General features: G+C 31.1%; 2 protein-coding genes across 2 annotated transcripts; both read right to left on the reverse strand.

The window, feature by feature from the left end:
* Positions 1-119: 119 nt before the first annotated feature.
* LOC143557652 (delta-9 acyl-lipid desaturase 1-like) lies at positions 120-5,185 on the reverse strand. Its single transcript, XM_077046681.1, has 5 exons — positions 4,841-5,185; positions 1,230-1,370; positions 996-1,136; positions 810-916; positions 120-342 (listed from the first exon to the last, which is right to left on the reverse strand). The coding sequence occupies exons 1-5, from the start codon at positions 5,183-5,185 to the stop codon at positions 120-122; spliced, it is 957 nt and encodes a 318-aa protein (XP_076902796.1).
* Positions 5,186-8,157: 2,972 nt separating this feature from the next.
* LOC143557653 (delta-9 acyl-lipid desaturase 1-like) lies at positions 8,158-15,821 on the reverse strand. The gene is made up of 5 exons (XM_077046682.1): positions 15,407-15,821; positions 11,565-11,705; positions 11,339-11,479; positions 11,150-11,256; positions 8,158-8,380 (listed from the first exon to the last, which is right to left on the reverse strand). The coding sequence occupies exons 1-5, from the start codon at positions 15,782-15,784 to the stop codon at positions 8,158-8,160; spliced, it is 990 nt and encodes a 329-aa protein (XP_076902797.1). The 5' UTR covers positions 15,785-15,821.
* Between the last annotated feature and the right edge of the window lie 6,322 nt (positions 15,822-22,143).

Here is a 22,143-nt window from a genome sequence, read left to right on the forward strand (position 1 = left end):
TTTATACAACGAAATCGCCACATGAAAGCAAGAAGTTCACAACGAAACTGCCACATGAAAGCAAAAGTTCAATCTTTGTTGAATTAAGGGAAAACCACTTGATTGTCATGAATAAGACCCTAAATTGTTTTGTTGGTTTCAGCAAAGCCCAACAATGCCATTCTTCTTTTCTCAGCCTCAGAAGGTAACTTAATGTCTGTTGCTAATCCAACTAGCTGCAGAAACTTAATCAACTCCCATGTCAAGTCTAACTGCCACCATTCCAATCCATGTCGGGCTGAATTCGGGAAAGCATGGTGATTGTTATGCCAGCCGTCTCCAAGTGCAAACGTACCTGTCCACCTGTATCACGTCGATTTAATACATTACAACAAGTATATATACAATCTGCACAAGTTCTTTCTTCAATGTATTAATTTGGTTTATGCTTGACTTCTTGTTAACTTGTAAAATATGTTAGCTTTTTATGAGCAAGTAGGAATAATATAAGTGTAGGAAAATACACATACGGTTATATTTCAATGTGTAGCGGTCAATCTCTAACAACGTATTTTATCACATATAAGAAATCATGAAGAAATTATGTCTAACATATTAACTCACATTTTCTATGTTTTTCTCATTTATAAGAGCAAAAATTTGTATACTACTATATGTTTTTCCATGCTTATATATCTAAATTATAACTTGCATGTTTAGGATGATATGACAAAAGATAATTCATTTTGGCCGTGTCGAATGATACGTATGCTTATTTATGTAAATATAACCTGCAATATTCATAAAGTTTAAGAGTTTCATGAACAAACCAATTATTAGTGGAAGCATCATGAGTGTTCCATGGCCTCTCGCCCCATATATGGCCAGCCGATCGTATCACGAACGTGATGTGACAAACGAACGTTGCTCGTACGCCCTGAACGATAACATTTACATGGAAACCAAATCTTTCTTTCGGAATTAATCAAGTAAGTTTTTAGAGAAGTAATACATACCAGTCCCCAGACCAAGTAGGGAAAACCTCCATAAAAGTATAGTAGCACTCCAAGTGCAGTTGGATGCCAAAAGTAAGTTTCATGAAGAAACATATAAAACCATTGTGCCTTTAGCTCCGGTACATTAGAGTATTCTCCGCACTAAATTAGTTCATCAATATGATATCAAATTAATTATGATTAACAAGTAATAATAATATTACAAAGGACTAAACTAGAAACCTTTGTAAGCACCTTTGCAACAATGTAGTCATTGTAACAAAACCAACCCAAGTGACTAAACCAGAAACCTTCTGCTGGAGAATGTGGATCTCTATCTGTATCGGCATACTTGTGGTGACTCTTGTGAGTGCTCACCCAAGATAATGGATCTTTCTGTAATTTGTAAGGAGCAAAGTAATATATAATTCTAGAATTAACGAATATAATTAACTTTTAGATATGGATAAGCTGATAACATATTAGAACTAGGGTGAGTTCAAATTGAATTACTAAATAATAATAAAAAGGCTCAGGAGAAAAAGGCCGGGACTGTTAGCTTTGGAGGGAAAATTTTCATTTATCCAATGACATGTTGTCTTTCAAATTACTCTTTCTTATTTTACTTTTATATTTTTAAAATAATTTCAAATTACAATTATCTATGATTAAAAGGCTAAATTTAAAATTTTTCTTTAAAGAACACTTGTGCCATCTATTTCCTACTGTACATTCTATATGTATTAAAACTTATATATATATTCATAGTTCATGTTATCTTCTCTTTATATACATTTTGGAAAATTTGCTCAGGTTGATCTTGATCCAATTCAAAACGCTTGTCTGTTTCCATGTCCTTATAATATCTTAACTACTTTTCAACACATTCGTAAAGTTTTTGAGAATTTTTCCCCCATTTTTTAGTATGACAGCCTGACACACGTCAAAATCTTGTCTCTCAACTTCAAAAAATTCATGTCCATTAATACTACAACACTCAACCAAATTGCTATTTTAGCTTGTCTAGTAACTCTCACACAATTATTGTTCTTATAATATTTTTGGTAGGGGCACCTAGTTGATATTTTATTATTATATAAATAATAAAATAACAAAATAATAATTATCATTCTTTAACGAATATAATTAACTTTTAGATATGGATAAGCTGATGATATATCAATAAAATATATTATAATTATTATCTAAATAATAAAATAACAAAATAAAAATTAACATTCTGTAATTTATAATGAGCAAACTAATATATAATTCTAGAATTAACGAATATAATTAACTTTTAGATATGGATAAGCTGATAACTTAATAGAACTAGGGTGAGTCAAATAATAAAAAGGCTCAAGAGAAAAAGGCCAGGGTTGTTAGCTTTGGAGGGGAAATTTTCATTTATCCAATGATATGTTGTCTTTCAAATATTTACTCTTTCTTATTTATGCTTTTATATTTTTAAAATAATTTCAAATTAAAATTATCTATGATTATAAGGCCAAACTTAAAATTTTCCTTTAAAGAACACATGTGCCATCTATTTCCTACTGTACATTCTATATGTATTAAAACTTATATATATTCATAGTTCATACTATCTTCTCTTTATCTACAGTTTGGAAAATTTGCTCAGGTTAATCTTGATCCCACTCAAAACGCTTGTTTGTTTCCATATCCTTATAATATCTTAACTACTTTCCATCACATTCTTAAAGTTCTTGAGAATTTTTTTCTTATTTTTCAGTATGACAGCCTGATACACATCAAAACTTTGTCTCTCATCTTCAAAAATTCATGTCCATTAATACTACAACACTCAACCAAACTGCTACTTCAGCCTATCTACTAACTCTCATGCAATGTTTGTTCTTATAATATTTTTGGTAGGGGCACATAGTTGATATTTTATTATTATATAAATAATAAAATAACAAAATAATAATTATCATTCTTTAACAAATATAATTAACTTTTAGATATGGATAAGCTAATGACATACTAGAAATAATAAAGGATGACCAAATAACAAAATAATATATAATAATTATCATTCTTTAACGAATATAATTAACTTTTAGATATGATTAAGCTGATATGGATAAGCTGATGGTATATCAATAAAATTTATAATAATTATTATCTAAATAATATAATAACAAAATAATAATTATCATTCTGCAATTTGTAATGAGCAAAGTAATATGTAATTTTAGAATTAACGAATATAATTAACTTTTAGATATGGATAAGCTGATGACATAATAGAACTAGGGTGAGTTCAAATTGAACTACTAAATATTTAGAATAATAAAAAGGCTCATGAGAAAAAGGCCGGGGCTGTTAGCTTTGGAGGGGAAACTTTCATTTATCCAATGATTTGTTGTCTTTCAAATATTTACTGTTTCTTATTTATACTTTTATATTTTTAAAATAATTTCAAACAAAAATTACTTATGATTATAAGGCCAAACTTAAAATTTTCCTTTAAAGAACACCTGTGCCATCTATTTCCTACTGTACATTCTATATGTATTAAAACTTATATATATTCATAGTTCATACTATCTTCTCTTTATTTACAGTTTGGAAAATTTTTTCAGGTTGATCTTGATCCCATCTCAAAACCCTTGTCTGTTTCCATATTCTTATAATATCTTAACTACTTTCCATCACATTCTTAAAGTTCTTAGAGAATTTTTTTTTTCCTATTTTTTAGTATGACAGTCTGATACACATCAAAACCTTGTCTCATCTTCAAAAAATTCATGTCCATTAATACTACAACACTTAACCAAATTGCTATTTTAGCTTATCTACCAACTCTCGTGTAATTTTTATTCTTATAATATTTTTGGTAGGGGCACCTAGTTAATTGTAGTTATATTATATAGTTGCCATCTACTTATGCAAATGCATCCTTTTTTAATTTTTAAAAGGGAAGTTATATATATATATAATGTTTAAAATTGTCATCTTAATATATATATTTATTTTTATAAACGTTATATAAGTATATTTTATAAATAAACAAATTTATTATATATTCAAACATTATCAAATATAATATTTCATACATAGATGTAATTTTTTCCATAGATAACACTGTAAATTTAATTATATTTAATATATTTTCTTTAGAAATATAGAATGTTTTACTTTTATATAAATTTTAATTTTGCGTTTATAATTTTATTAATTTCACTTCAATACTACTTTCTTCGAACTTAATTCCTCTAATATATGTACGTAGTCTCTCAATTTTGTTTTTCTTGAACGACATTTTGATTCGGCGATATCAGATTACCAATCACCAATACCTAAGTTCAAATCTTGAGATGGAATTTTAACCGCCTATTAATTTTAACCTAATTTTAACTTATATATATAACTTGTTTTTTTTTTAAAAAAATATTGAATATTTTGATATAAATTTTATAAAAAATAAAGCTTTTTTATTTAATAAAAAAGTTGGGTCGGGTTAATGCGGGTGAAAATTTGGATTGGGTTGGATTGTATATGAAAGAAAGAGAAATTAATTTTTATTAAATTGTTAGGGTTGGTTGGATTGTGATAGTGGATAGTCTTAGGTTGTGTTTGATATGTTGAAAAGTGAAAACTTATCTTTTGCGAAAATAAGCTCGTAAGAATCTTAGCGGACGAAAAAGCTATATATTAAACTACAAGGCTTAAAACATTTATTTTAAAAAATTCCTTAGTGCCATTAACTTTTATTTTCTCTATTTTAGTCTAACCAAATATACAATCCTGGATTCATTATTTATCTTATTTTAGATGATATATATATATATATTTGTTTAACATGCAGACATGCAAATGCATATATGCACCATATATACCTGGCCAGCAAGAACACCGCAATAAGCAAAGAAATATTCGAGCCCTTTAGGGATCTTGAAACTCCGATGCGTGAGAAGCCTATGATAACCCAAGCTCATACCCATTCCGGTAAACAAACCCAAAACCAAAGCCACCATCGCCGCACCCCAATCAAACACAAAAGGTGCAAATGCAGCCAACACATGTATGCCGGTCATCCAGCAAAGGTTAGCCACGTCTCCCAACCTCCATTTCCTTAACCAAAACCCTCCTTTCCTCATCTTCTCCAACTCTGACAGTTGGGATGTCTTTTTGTCGGTTTGGTTCTTTGTGACATGAGAGTTGTGATAGTTAGTAGGTGGCATGGTTCTAATTAGGGTGGGGGTGAGTTTTCTTGATAGTGCAAGTTGGTATATATATAGAAAGAAACCATAGCTGGCAAAATCAAAGTGTTGGATAACTGGTGTGGGTTGGTAGTTGAGATACCATAGACATTGATAATACCTTCATATGATTTCAGCAATGTTTATATTGTGTGGGGTACACCAACAGTATGTTGAAGATGGATATTTTCATCTATTTGGTGGCTAGCTACTCAATAAAAGGACAAGGGAAGAACATAATCGGAGTGATACATGAGAGCCATTGCTCATGAAAATTATAGTTGGCTATTTATTTGAGAAGCTACTATTTCAAATATTCCAAACATAAGCATCACAATTCACAAGTGATCACTTTTGCTGATATTTTTAATCACCGTAGCATACCCTTTAATTGGGCCCAACACCAACCAAATGGTTTTGGGCCTAACAACAGGTATTGATCAGTTTTATGATGGTAAAGTACAGAAACACAACAATATGAATGATAGACCTATATACCTATTACAACACATATATAGACTAATATAATAAGGTATATATAACTGATCTATTATTATAATAAATGATATTAATGCTTGTTATGTAGGCGCCCATAAAATCTCTAGCCCATAATAAATAGGCATACATATAATATATTTATTCTTACAATAGGCGCCCATAAAAATTCTAACCCACCTATTTTCTATATAAAAAAACCTTATATTCATGGCGAGGGGTCTATTTCTTCTTCTTTCCTAACACATCACATATAACTATATTCAATATTATTCATGCGTGAGTCCTATAGTGATTTGAGTGCCGGAGGCTTAGGTGGTCTAAAGACCTTGATCTCTGACCCTTAATTTCAAACAACTTCATGGTTTACAGATCTGACATTAGACAAACAAGATGAAGTGTGGTTGCTCCTTCTTTACCCGATATTCATGGAGCATCTAATCGGAGCCCAATGTGATAGGAATTTGCTTCTTCATTGGCACTATCTATGGGACCCGAAACGAACCACGCTCATCTTCTTTATGTCCATTCTATACTCGGGGCTTCGAAATTGGTGCATGATTTGAGTGATAAATTTGATCCTTGTTAGGTTTCTCAGAGAGTGTGTGTGGGATGGGATTGAGATGAGATGGTTTGTGTATGGATGGGGAACGCCACCCCATCCATTTACCGGAACATTTTCGGGATGGATGGCAAACTTGTGCCGTTAATTTTGATTGTTGATATAAAACAAAAGAATATTTTCAAAAATCAATAAAGTATATTATCAATACTAATTTTAGAGTCCGTGTCACACACGATATAATTCAAATTATAAAATTATAAGTAAAAAAATAATTACCTAGCGTATATGAAAAAAAATGTATTACATTTATACTTGTATCTATTCAATGTGTACATAAATTGATTTTATTTATATCATAAAATAATTTTTTTTAAATGAACTTAATAAAAAAACTGTCCGTGCAAAAACGTACCCAAGAATGCTTCTTTCTATTGAAAAATTCATTCTCCGTGTCATATATGTATAATTGAAAGAATTTTGGTTATGAACAAACTTTGGAAATAAGACTTATCATACGATAGTAGTTCTAACCACCCAGCCCAAATACAAAAGAGGTGTTACCTTCATTGTTATATTTATCAATTTACCACCCATCAAAGGAAAGTACGCCATTAAATTGTAGCAGCGAATGTTTTTCAAAAATTATGTTTTTCTGAGTTACACTATGAAAAATATTTTGATAAGTTTCAGAGGGCTTCTCGACTTTGTCATAATGACAAAATAAAAAATAACATGTTAACCAATTCAATTTTGTGAATATTTTGTTTCATTTGAGCATAGTTTTGCATGACATGCTTCTCTACAACGTTCTGATCATCATTTAAGGAAAAATTAATGTTGACATAAATATTTCAAATTTGATAAAAGTTAGAAGCATTGATAGGCATGGGTTGGCATGTCGAAAGTGTTCGCAATCTTTTCTTAAATTTTAATAGTTGAGGGAAAAATAGTCAATTTGCCAAATCGCGAACCTTTTGATTAGTTCAAAAAATGTCCTTAAAAATAAATTTGAAACCCGAATCATGTTTAAAATTCTAACTTTCATACTTTTGACAATTTAAAGTCAACACTTTGAACCCATTACAAATTTGACTATACATCTATTTTGCATTCTCAAACTTTTAAAAGTACACAAAATTTTCATTTTTGACCTGTAACAAAATTTGACCTAAATGTAGTTAACTTGTACCAAACAATCTATTTACCAACTTTTGACCCATAAAATCAAATTTAAGTTCCACAAAAAACCCGAAACAATCTTTATTTGAAAAATATGATTTGTTGTTGATTTTTGGAATTCACCAAGTATTTTGAAATATATAGTAAAATAATATGTTAATATTTATATTTATAAAAATATATAGATATTATATAAATAAAGTGTAAAAGGAAAGTAAATAATTATTGATTTATTACATATTAGGGTATGTTAGTTTTGAAGGGAAAAAAATTGTGAGAATTAACCAAAACATGACACATGTCCACATTTATTTTACTTTATTAGAATATAGGTAGATTATCTAAATAATAAAATAACAAAATAATAATTATCATTCTTTAGTTATAATAATATTTATTTAACGTAATTCATTGAAAATTGTTTATGGGAAAACTACTTAATCAAATAGTGTGATCGAAGTTACTCTTGAGGATAGAGTTCACTTGTCTTATAACAATAAATAATGAACCATGATTAATTTTATAGAATTATACACTAGCCATTATTTAAAACCCCGAAATCAACTTGAACTAATATATTGAAATATTACGAAGAAGTTTCATACCAAGAACTGATAACCTACACAACCAAAATGCCACATGAAAACAAGCGGATAACTCTTTATTTGAAATTCATGAATTAACGGAAACTACTTAATCATCATGCTCAAGGACATCAAAATGTTTTGTTGGTTTTGACGGAGCTCAGCAATACCATTCTTCTTTTTTCGGCCTCAGAGGGTAACTTAACGTCTGTCGCTAATCCTATTAGCTGAAGAAACTTAATCAACTCCCATGTCAAGTCAAATTGCCACCACTCTAATCCATGTCGAGCCGAATTTGGGAAAGCATGATGATTGTTATGCCAACCTTCCCCGAGAGCCAATACACCTGTACACCTGCAACTCGATTTAATACACCAGAACAAATACATAATTTCCACGTACATGTTCTATTTTCAATGTATTAATTAATTTGGTTTAAGTGTGACTTTTTCTAAACGTGCAAATTATGTTAGATTTTATAAGCAAGTAACATATAAAATGAACTTATAATTGTAGAAAAACTAGTAACATTCCCTCGCACCTTGCGTTAATAAATCAGCGCATGCATAAAATATAAAATATTGTTTACAATAATATCACCTAATCAAAAAATAAATAGATAAATTACAAACATAAAGCTGCAAGTGACAAGGTTTCCTTGCAATACGGTGCCGCTTTGAACTGGTAATAAAATTAAAAACGAAAGCAACTTATATCAAATCCAAAAACCCATAAAAATGAATTATGGTACTAGTATAGTACCAATGTTGTTTGGACTGTATCGATTTAATTTCATTCGACAAAAATTAAGTGCGTTACAAAACCAAAATGTTTATTTACACAAAAAAACGTGTCATATAACCAAAAAAATCGCAATATGCCAAAAAACGTTTTTGACACGTCTTTTACATTGATCGAAAGCAATAAAAATGAATACTAATACAAATGTTTCTTAATTGATATTTGATATTAGTTCGGTTTATTATAGTATCATTACTTGGTATAGTTTCTGAAAACAAAAAAATATGTTACTTTGAATACAACTAACTTATTAATAAAATTTATTTTGAAGTGTTTAGATAAATAAGAAAACACAACTATGTATTTAGTTTTTATTTTTAAAGCTAATGGACACAGATTATGAGGAAAAAGTAAAATAAAATGACATAAAATTGTAAAATACAACTAATAAAAGCATTTTTGCGGCCACATGGATATTTTCAAGGTCATGAATGGTAAGAAAGCCCATACAAGTTTTCCACGTGGCCACAAAGTGCTTTTTTTTATGAAGTAGGGTATAAGTGTCTAACATATGTGGTATATTTTGCCATCCTTTAAAAAGCAGATGCCATTCCATTACGTCCAATTTCCTCAAATATTACACCCACTAGTTTTAGAGTCCGTGTCACACACAGGATGGTTTAAATTATAAAATTACAAGTAAAATAAATAATTACATAACGTATATAAAAAAATGTATTACATATATGTTTGTATCTAGACCATATGTACATAAATTAATTTTATTTAAATCACAAAATGTTTTTTTAAATGCACTTAACAAAAAAAGCACGCGCAGAAACGTACCCGAGAATACTTTTTCTATTGAAAATTTCATTCCTAATGTTATATATGTATAATTGAAAGAATGTTGGTTATTAACCAATCTCGAGAATAAGACTTCTCATACAATAGTAGTTTTAACCACTCAGCCTAAATACAGAATAAGTGTTACCTTTATTGATATATTTATCATTTTACCACTAATCGAAGAAAATGATAACGTTAAATTATAACGACGAATGTTTTTCAAGAACTATGTTTTTCTAAGCTACACCATAAAAAAGATTTTGATAAGTTTCAGGGGCTTCTCGATTTTGTCATAATGACAACATAAAAAATAACATGTTAACCATTTAATTTTGTGAATATTTTGATTCATTTGAACATAGTTTTACATGACATGTTTCCCATACAACGTTTTGATCATCATTGAAGGAAAAGTTAATGCTTACACAAATATTTTAAATTTGAAATAAGTTAAAAGCATAGATAGGTCTGGCGGTGACATTTCAAAACTGTTCGCAATCTTTTCTTAATTAAATTTTAATAGTCGAGGAAAAAATAGTCAATATGCCAAATCCCTAATCTTTTGATTATTCCGAAAATGCCCTTGAACATAAATTTGAAACCCGAATCATGTTTAAAATTTTAACATTCATTTGTTTGACCCTTTCAAGCCAATACTTTGAACTCGTAACAAATTTGATGATAAATCTATTTGCATTCTCAAACTTTTAAAAATATTCAGATTTCCCATTTTTGACCCGTAACAAATTTTAATCTAAATGTAGTTAATTTGTACCAAACAATCTATTTACCAACTTTTGACCCATAAAAATCAAATTTAAGTTCCACAAAAAACCCAAAACAATCCTTCATAAAAACTAAGAAATTAAATATGATAAACTTTATTATGCCTGAAAGTGATTGGTATATACTATCCTTGCATTATAACATATATATAGTTTACTAACTTAACCAAAAAATAAATAGATAGATTTAAAGCATGTATTTATAATTTATAAATTTATATGATAATTTACAATTATAGTAATAATAATAATAGATAAATTGATTGATTTAAAAAAATGGATCGACTTAATCGTTAAAAAAATTACTTTGTAAAATGAAAGCATATTCGAATTTTGTTTTTTTACAATCTTTTACAATATGCATAATACAATACGTAAATGATAACATTTGAAATTATATTTTTTTCAATACTTAGCAAACATGGTTTGTTGTTGATTTTTGGATTTCACCAATTACTTTGAAATATATAGTAAAATAATATGTTATATTTATTTTTATAAAAATGTATAGATATAATATAAATAGTGTATAAAAGGAAAGTGAATAATTATTGATCTATTACATATATTAGGGTCAATTAAGATGCTAGTTTTGGAGGGAAAAAAATTTTGAGAATTAACCAAAATATGACAAATGTTCACAATTATTTTACTTTATTAGAATACTGGTAGATATTCCAAAAAAGAAAGTATCAGAAAAATGTATTTGCAATTTTCATGCTATAGCATAAAGGCTTCATGAACAAACCAATTATTGGTGGAAGTATCAGGAGTGTTCCATGACCTCTCGCCCCATATATGGCCGATCGAGCGTACGACGAACGTGGCGTGACAAACGAACACTGCTCGTATGCCCTGAACGATAACAAACACACGAGAAACGATTCATTTTTCAGAATTAATCAAGAAAGTATTTAGAAGCTAGTGTCATACATACCAGCCCCCAAACCAAGCAGGGAAAACCTCCATAAAAGTGTAGTAGCACTCCAAGTGCAGTTGGATGCCAAAAGTAAGTTTCATGAAGAAACATATAAAACCATTGTGCCTTTAGCTCCGGTACATTAGTGTACTTTCCGCACTAAATTAGTTCATCAATATCAAATCAAATTGAGATCAATAAGCAATAAGAATATAAACGATAAACCAGAAACCATTGTAATCACCTTTGCAACAATGTAGTCAATGTAACAGAACCAACCAAAATGACTAAACCAGAAACCTTCTGTTGGAGAATGCGGATCTCTATCTGTCTCGGCAAACTTGTGGTGACTCTTGTGTGTACTCACCCAAGATATTGGATCTTTCTGCATGTTTCATTGAGCAAAGTAGTATCATTGTACAATCAACAAATATATATAATTAACTAATAATACGGAACAAACTAACTCATAGTATATTAGAACTAGGGTAGTCTAGATAATTACGGGACCAAAACTTGCACAATCACAGTGACGAAAAAGACACAATGTAGAGAAAAAAAATTTACAATGACGAAAATAAACGAAAAACACAATGATAAAAAAAACACAATAGATCGCAAATATAATACAATTCTGAGCAAAATATAACACAATGTTAAGTAATATAACACAATATCAAGAAAAAAAGACACAATATCAAGGAAAAAAGACACAATCAATGACGAAAATAAACAAAAAACACAATAATAAATAAGAAGACACTATGATATTTTTTCCTTAAAATTGTGTTATTGTTTGTTTATTGGTTTTTTTTTTTGAGAACGAGAAAGGCAAAAAAACATTCTTGTTGTTTTTACTTTTTTTTATTTTTTATTTATTTTAAATTATGATTTTTTTAATTAATTTGTTATTTCTTTTAAGGGTTTTTATAAACAAAAATATTTCTCGTCCTTCTCAATTTTTTTTCCACTTTATAAATAACCTGACCCTTAAATACGATAAGACCCTACAACGAATATTTGTATAATTAGTTTCATTGAAATATGTTCATGCTTAAAATACTTTTATCAATCTATTCTGGATAATGTTTTTTTTAGTAGTGGAGAATGCAGAGATGACATCAAAAAGTATTTTTAACTTTTTTCTTTCCTAAACTCATTTGTTCTGTACGTTACTAGGTTTTTTTTCATTCATTTCTCTAAACCTTCAAAAATTTTGTTGAGATGGTACTTAAATTAAAGATAAAAAAGCACTTATCTTATGATGCAAATTTTTTTTTTTTCAAAATAACGTGTATGAAAAAGTTATGCACATTTAAAAAATTGATGAAATTTGAAAAAAGTGAATTAAAGTAGGTATTCCTAAAATCCCATTAATTTTCTCTTTTTTTCTTATGGTTTTATCTTAATAGTTAATTACATTAATGAAACACGCAATAGATGTTTTTTTATTTCATCCTTCCTTGAGATATATGAAGTGGTCAAAACTAATAAATATTCAATGAAGACATCGGGAAGCAAACATCAGGGGTTTTGTTTGTGACGGTATTGAGGGAGGTGGGCCAGGGTTCTACAAATCTTGCAGCTCCCAGTCCATCCCGTTTTCATTCCATTCCTCTCATCAAAACAAAAATTATATGTTAATTTATAAGAGATTAGGTTAACTACCCGTGTACCACACGGGTTAGAATAAATAAATTTATTTTAATAATAGCACATATGAAATACAAAAATATGTTCAACAGATATAAAGATATATTATATGACAGAATAAATTACACATTACATAATATGAGAAAAAATAACTGTTAGAAGATTTTTACAAATCTGTAAATATTTCTTTGTATACAATATTTGTAATTTTATTCGTAACTTTACTTTCTGTGTCAAAACTTAGTAATTTCATATTGTTTATGCTTTTAACGCTAGATAATGCAACACATAACTGGCTAAGAGTTAAAATAAATTGTCTCGAAAACAAACCAACATCTATAGTGATTGAGCTTAGGTTTTATTAATTTTCATTATAAAACAAAAATAAAGTGAAAATTTCATTATTTAAAATTAATCATTTTAGCTAAAGGTGTATGATTTTTTAAAGAATAAAAGTGTGAGTTCTAATAACACGGTTATCATATTGTATCACATGTACTTTAGTTCATTGCATAGACCAATTTTCTAGTTATATTTTAAGCAACGCCATTTCAACATTGGCTTTTAGGAATAACCTATGACTTGACAAACTTAGATTTTAAGGCCATTTAAAATATTAGGAAACTAATACTTTCTTGTAATGTATTTATTTTATAGCTGATAGATACCATCTGAAGAATGGTAATAGTTTTCATCTCCCGGAAACATGGATAGCAAATGTTTGCTAGTTTCTTGAACAACCTCATTCACTAAAGAATTCTATATTTTTGAAATCTTCAATAATATAAGGATATACAAAGTCAATTCATCATCTGATTAACAATGTGCTAATGTCTATAATTTGTATTCAAAACTTAATAAGTTGCCTTATCCACATGAAAATCCAAAACATGTACTCTGGTGGCTAAATTTTTGTGTACTTTTAAGATTGTGAACTTAACATAAATGATGGGTTGATTAAATAGTCAATTAAAAAAAAGGTTGTAAATGGCTACTTTTTAAACCAACCAGTGAACCAAAACTCATTATTATCATAAACTGTTTTGACTTGAACCATGTTTGATACTTTAACCGGTTAAAGAAACTCGCCCATTTTAATTAACATAAACATTGAGAATATACATCAATAGTGAATTTGTCTTTTAAGGGTTTGAAAGGAAAAAAGCTTGTAATATAGCAAATAATCATATAAATATTTAATAAATTAAAGTTTATTAAAATTTTAATTTTAAATTAATATTTCAAATCAATATGAAAATTTGTTGCTTATAAAAACCTAAATATTAATAACTAATCTAATATATTTATATAAAACAAAATACATATTTATGCTGCTGTTAAATTTCTATAACACTTATTCAAAAGAGAAAATGAAATGTAAAACAACTAAATAGTTGTTGGTTATAGTCTCACTTGAGACAAATTGGTGGAAAAAAGCTTTAGTTATAAAAAAAATTAAAAAAATTAAATACAAAATTATTAATAAGAAAAAGAAAATGTATTTAATTTGATAGAGAGGAAAGAAAATTTTTGTAAAAATCATTTTGATAATGACATGTGACACTTAGAAAATTTTATTTATTATATGGTATAGATCAACACATCCATATTAAAAACTTCCCAACAGCAATTAAGTTGTATTTTTTTTTATTTAGTCTGACCAAAAGCTTCGAATACCAATTTAATTGGTTAGGGTATGATCATGACTTATTATCATAATTATCATGAGGGACTAGGGCTGTTTCGGGTTAGTTTTAAATCCAAACTAAAAGTAGAAAATATCATTAATTTAAGATTTTCAACTTCAAAATGTCTAGACTTTCAATCCTAAAATATCTAAAACTCAAAGTTAACAAGACGATATATATAAATTGAGCAGCTACTAGCTAGAGTTAAAATTGAAACTTTAAAATCAACACAAAAGAGAGAAATTTTAAAAATTTTAAAAAAGACTTTATTTTTATATATATACATAAAATTATATATATATATATATAAATAATAAATAAAAAATAATTCAAGCAAAAACGAACCGAACCAAGCGAGGCTTTGCTCGTGCTTGGTTTGTTTTCAAATCGGCCTGAGCTGAATGGCTCATTTCCAAACCAAGCCGAAATCGAACGAGTATTTTTTGAGCAATTTTCAAGCGAGTGGTGAGCAGTTTGAACTGCCCTATGAGGGACTCAATCACTGAAACGAAAATCAGGTTCCATATTTTGAGTCAACCGATCAATCACAAATAATTAGCACATAATTACCTACCAGAGTAACAAGGTACCAAAAAAAGCATCCCAAATGTCATACAATGTACTATTTGTTGGATTCATTTTATATCTAATTTTTGAGATACTATATTGTTTTACGTTGTATTTAACCTCTAGTTGGTTTATGGTCGATGCAAAACAAACGTGCAAATGCATATTGGTACGATACCTGGCCAGCAAGAACACCACAGTAAACGAAGAAATATTCGAGCACTTTAGAGATCTTGAAACTCCTATGGGTAAGAAGCCTATGATAACCAAGGGTCATACCCATTCCGGTAAACAAAGCCAAGCCCAAGGCCACCATCACCGCACCCCAATCATACGCAAAAGGTGCAAATGCAGCCAACACATGTATGCCGGTGATCCAGCAAAGGTTAACCACGTCTACCAACCTCCATTTTCTTACCCAAAACCCTCCTTTCCTCATCTTCTCCAACTCTGACGGTTGGGACATCTTTTGGTCGGCAGGATTGACGTTAGCATTCGCGGTCATCCTGGTTTCGGTGTTTGTGACTTGAGAGTTGTGATAGTTAGTGAATGTCATGGTTCTAAGGGAAGGTGTGAGTTTTCTTGAGAGTATAAGTTGGTATATATATAGAAACATAACGTGCAAAATACAAGTATAGAGGTTAAAAGGAATAATATCTTCTTACGTAGTGTTTGCGATACAAGTACTTTTAGAAACATATTATTTACTTGATTTTTATATAATAATTTTGTTCACTTTAAATGTTTTAAAACCTAAATGCATGCACGGTTTTATTTAAATGTTTTCACCAATATTTGGATGTAAATTTTATTGTAAACCGACTTACATTCAACCTTTCAAAGTTTACAAGACCAAAAGATACTCGGTTTCGATAAAATTTAATTCATGACACGACCATAGACATTTTGTTATTAATTTTTCATAATAAATATTGACTCAGTCAAACTTTTCTAGATGTTATATATCCAGAAGAATTAGCGAGTTAAATGAAATAAATATATAAACTAACCATACCTTTTGTGTGGGTTAGTAGTTGAGGTACCATTGAAGGGGTCTGTCCGGTATCTCTTTTAAACTCGAAGAACACCCCTAGTCTAGGGTCCAACAACATCGCATAGCAATTTGTTGAAGATAGATCGAGATTGTTATCTTTACTTGGGCTAATAGTAGAAATAGGTGAAAGACGTGTTGGAGTAATAAATGAGAGCCATTTTTGTATGAAAAGTACTGCTGCGTAAGAAGCTACCATTTAAAGTTTCCCAAACATATGCGTCACCGTATGTGACTACTTTTTTTTAAAGGGGTTGTTATATACAAAAAGCATTCTCATGGTGTGTGAATAAAGATATACGGCTTGTATAGGGCCTATACGAACTTATTAACATGCGTACGGAGGTGACAGTGTGGCAGTTTTTTACGGTCTATACGAGCCGTATAGACCCTATACGAGTCGTATAGATAGTCTTGTTCGTATAGACCCTATACGAGCCATATAGGGTCTATACGACTCATATAGACAGCATTTAGCTGTACTTTTACCAGATATTTATAATTATTTTATATAATTATTTTATGGTCTATACGAGCCGTATAGATGGTGTATGACCCGTACAGGCCAGTATCAGTTTTTCTTGATCCAAACACAATTATTTTTATGGCAGTTATATTTCAAAAGTTTAGATAACTCACATGGGCGTCAACTAAAATGGATTGCATGACCACGTATAAAACGTCGTTACCCAAAAACACTCATGTTGTTCGTATGTTTTTATGCATATAGCAAAATATTTACTTTTAAATTGCGTGTTTCTATTTTGTAAACAACTCGGATGTTATTTTTAATATTTTGTAATTTTTAAAAAATCTAAAAAAAAAATACTGTACGAGTCAAACAGACTCTATACGAGTCGTATAGCCCTATACAACTCGCATAGGGGCTATACGATGCAAATGAATGAAAACTGACACTCCTGACCGAAAATGACTTGACACTACACCTATACGAGTCGTATAGGCCCTATACGACTCGTATAGGCCCTCCTGGTGTGTGAATAATCTCCTTGGTGTATAAATAACCTAAGCCTTTTTAAAGGGGTCTGTTCGGTATCTCCTTCAAATGATCAAAGCACTTGTCATACCCTATTGCCCCGGTTCGGTACGTTCTCCCTTACAGCTAGTGCTACTGCCCATATTTCATATCGAGCACGCTCTATGAGCCGAGATTCAAACCAATGATCCACCAGAAGGAAACCCTAACTAAAACCTCCTGAGCATCCTACCAAAAATGGTTATGGAACCAGATGTGAGTACTTGGTTCTTATATATTTATTTCCTCTATAACAACAATTGTCATTGATGTATTATAAGGTGTACGTATGCATATTAAAAGAAGACAACGGTACATAACTTTGGTCTTAAATAGCAAATGAATATATATGCTTTTATTTTCATGCATTTTGAAATTCAGTATTCAAATGATAGCATACCTGGAGCATGCCCTATATATTAATTCTCGAATCTTAGATCAGCGTATCAGTTAAGGGTTCAATATATTTATAATTTGGTCCATTGTCCAAAATTTTATGAAATCAGCTTGGAGCACTTTGAATTCTTACACTAGCATTGTGAAGATATATGGTCTCAAAATAAAACACATATCAGGTCTCGATCTTGTTAGGTTTTTCGAAGGTCTTCGGGCCTAAATTAGTTTGGGGTGGAATGCCCATTTAGATTTCTTGTTACCTAAGCTGTTTAACCTAGCTAATTGTTTTCTATATATACTCTATCATTGTATTGTAATCTTTGTATCAGAAAATAAGTGATAAATCCTAGTTACAGTCAGTGAAACATCTTATGAGATGTTGCATGTCGGTAGGGGAAGGGGAAATAGCCAGGATAGTGGAAGTCGAGGAAGGAGTTCCTCTAGACCTTGGAAGATTAACGTGAAGTGTAGGAATTGCAATGAGTTGGGGCATGCTAAGATAAACCCTAGTTGTAGCATGTAGATGTACGTAGTTCACTTTGATCGATACCTAACAAATCTTACCCATAATACGTTGTGATTTGGGACTCGGAGAAACTGGGAAAGTGTGGCCAAATACCCGTCCACAAAGTGCAGAAGTCCATGTCATGGTTACTTCACATATCCGAAAGGCACGACGTATCCTGGAAAACACTATATAAAATCCCAAAAGTATCAAGGAAAAACATTAGAACGAACAATTCAACTTTTACTCATCGTTTTCCAATCAAATACTTTGTCTCATGCTAAAGGTTAATCAAAGAGAAAAATCCCCTCTCACCATTACCAAGCTAATGCGTGGTGTTCTGTTTTGTTGGGTCAGCTTAATACATGTGGAACATTAGCCTCGAGACTATATATGTCGGATTCTTGCTTCAGTATCGTCGTCATTCTTTGGATATGTGAATCTTTTTCAAATCTCTTTTGAGCACAAGTTTTCATTCCTAAAGTCCTAAATGGACGTGAAACTCATATTGAGCGGATACATGAATTAATGGTTTTTTAGATGTAACCCAATTCCTTCTCTTGAGATTATTGTTGTTTACAAGAACGAACCAAAACAGTCTAAAAATTTTTGAAGGCCCGTCATATTTGAACATAACGCCAAGACTTTTGTTTTGGAAATAGAAGGGCGGGCATGTGTCACTCACTATTGGGGTTTTATCGTTTCACCCTAAAAATATAATGTCACAAAAGAAACTAATGTAAGTGATAAACATAACAATTCTAGAAAGACGTATAACATGTATAATTTTGAACCTCTACAATTATGAATTTTATTTCAAGTTATATGGATTGCATCAAAAACATGCATACATCAAATTCACATATACCGTCTACAAAATTAAGTTACTATGAAATTGGCACATATGCATACACTATATATATTGTTGCCATTATTAGCCTTAACCAAACCACAAAAACAATCAGTCATGTTACAATTAATAAATAATAATGGCCCCCACCCCTCATGGTAGCAACTATGACCGAGGTATTACATTACTTCTCTACAATTATTTTATTTCTCATATGATCCAACGGTTAGTATAAGTTCTATACTTATATAACTATTGGCCTTACATGACTGGTGTCCCGCTATACTATAGGCATAAAGGTGTGGACAGTTTCGACAACTCTCACAAGCTTAACCATTCAAGGGTAGTAATCTCATGTGGAAATAAGGTCACTCACGTAAGGATGGTATATAAACAGGGATTGGAGTTTTCAGTATCAATTTAAGCTCATAAAATATTTGACGAATTTAATTCCTTGTTTTTAAGCTTTAGGTAGTGTTTGTTATGGATGAATGGAAGGTGGAATGTAATAGGTTATTCCAAAGGAATGGAAAAAAAACATGTTTGGTTACCATGTATGAATGGAATGAATCATTCCACGTGTATTGTGCATGAAACTCTTTTCATTTTTAGGATTTTCATTTCTTTGGGGATAAGTATTTTTTTTCCATTCCTTTAAGGAATGAAAAAGTCAAAAGAGTTAACAATCATTATTACTATTATAAAGTTATAATTATATTATAATAATTATTATTATTTTCCAATTATAGTTATTATATTATTATTATATAATCATCATTATTGTTTTGTATATTACTACATTATTAATATATATCTATATCTATATATATATATATATATATATTTAAATCTGATAAGTTAGCATTCACAACGCATATACGATTTAACGATCTCGTTGCATCCTGAGGGTTGTAAAAATAGTTATTATGAATATTCATTTATTGTTAATATTATTTATTTTTTATTATTATTACTAATAAAAATATTAATAATAATAAAGTGATTAATCATTCCATTCTTACATGGTAACCAAACATGACAATGAAATGATAATGATCCATTTCATTCATTTGTCCATTCCATTCTCAGGTCCATTCTATTTCCTCATTTATTCCATTACCCCGTACCAAACATATCCTTAGTATTTGCAGGCAATTAATTTGTATTGGTGTTCATATCAATTTTCTATCACTGTTCGAATCATTGGTTTGGAATTCTGTGACTGGCCTTGAAGGACTTGGCGTTGAACGAAGTTCAAAGATTGAACATAGGGCGGTTTGGAGGGATAAGGCGAAACCACGATTAGGACTGAACCCGATAAAAAACAGAAAACCAAAAGAAACAAATGTGACCCATGGAGGGTATGAATAATCCGTGTGAATACAATCCACAAAGTTGTGTAAAGCAAATCAGTAATAGAAATCGTGTGGAGCAATAAGCATGGAAGACAAAGAATTGAAGACTCATGGATCAACTAATAAGGGGTGATTGTTAGCCTTAATTGTTAACCCAAGTTTGTTTGTAGTTATGGTTCAAAATTGTAGAGTCAAATGTCTAGTTTAGTGTCTATTATGTATTTATAGACATGTCGTCGAGCCAACCTTTAGCTATACAACGTTGTTCTATTTATTGGTTTCTACTGCCCACTGAATTTCACAGCAAGATCATCGTTACATCATTTTCCACTAATATCCACTCGGGGGTGTGGTTTCTACTGCCCACTGAATTTCCACCGTAACGTCTTCTTTATTTTATAATTAACAATTAAAAGACATGCATAATAACTAAAGATGCATTAATAATTAAAAAGCATATTTAAGAATACAATAACAAGTGAAAAAAAACAACTAGACTTGATCATTAGGAATTTAGGATAAAGTGTGGTAATATGTTCCACCAGATCCATATGAAGATTATTTTGGATTTCACGATCACGTAACTACCTTTCATTATCACGTTGAAGAAACACTAATCGACCCCGGGCAGATTATGGACAATCTGGGGGTTAAATAGATGTTTCCCACGGGGATTATGTCCGGCAAAGAAGGTTGTTCTTCAGGTGACCTGCAAAACAGACCGTAAGCTCGTCACTGAGAAGGGGGGGGGGGGTTCCTCCTTGTGACCACCCTCCGGTGTGAGAATCAGACTAGATTGCTCTGAATATAAGTGTATATTAAGAGATTGCTAGAGAAGATAAGATGATCATATCGTTCCAAAGTGTTGGAGTATTTATAGCCGAAGGTAGGTTTCCAAGCAGGTACAGCCAGCTGTATAATATTCCTGTTCCACCAACTGTGGGCTGCGTACGTGCCATGCTGGTTGGTGGATAGGCAGCGGCTGATAGTGACATGGGCGGCTGTGTACTATTCCTATTCCACCAACTGCAGGCTATGTACGTGTCACGATGAGGGTTGGTGGGTAAGCAGCGGCTGATGGTGACATTTTGTACTAGAGCATGCTCCTCCTCGTACTGTTGTCGGTGAGCTGTCACCCTGTGATTGGATCATGGGCTGCTTTGGTCAGATCTTGTCTATTTTGTCCATACCTTGTCAGGTATAGTACAACAGATCTTCCAGAAGCGTACAGACTGGCTCATTTGGGCGGGAGTATTCCTGCCTTGTTCATTCCTTCAGGTGACTACTGAATTATTGAGAGTTAGTGCCTTGTGCGTGTAGCCTTGCTGTTAGTGCGGGTAGCCTTCCCTGATGGCTTGTATCCGCAACTGCGGGAACAGGCGAGGTACTTCACCATTGGGAGGCTTTTCATGCGGGAACAGCTTGCGTACTGCGCGTAAGGACGTCATCTCTCTGAGCGTGGTGGGTCCTGCGGATCCAGTTGGTCTTTGCGCAGACGTCCCTCTCTTCGAGGAGTCTTGCGGGTTCAACTGCGCAGACGTCCCTCTTCGAGGAGTCTTGCGGGTCCAACTGGGCTCTGCTGGGACCTACCTCTTCAAGTCCCCCCAGTCCAATGTTCTTCTCATGAATTGTTAATAAGTGAGGTGAACTTTTGGACTTAAGCAAGGGTTTTTGAAAAGGGTTTTTAGCTTTAAGGTTTTCCTTGGGGATTCTTCCCGCGGT

This window comes from Bidens hawaiensis, unplaced genomic scaffold (assembly GCF_021521415.1).
Source record: "Bidens hawaiensis isolate Kalapana, Puna unplaced genomic scaffold, B.hawaiensis_p1.1 tig00019079_1, whole genome shotgun sequence".
Classification (NCBI taxonomy): domain Eukaryota; kingdom Viridiplantae; phylum Streptophyta; class Magnoliopsida; order Asterales; family Asteraceae; genus Bidens; species Bidens hawaiensis.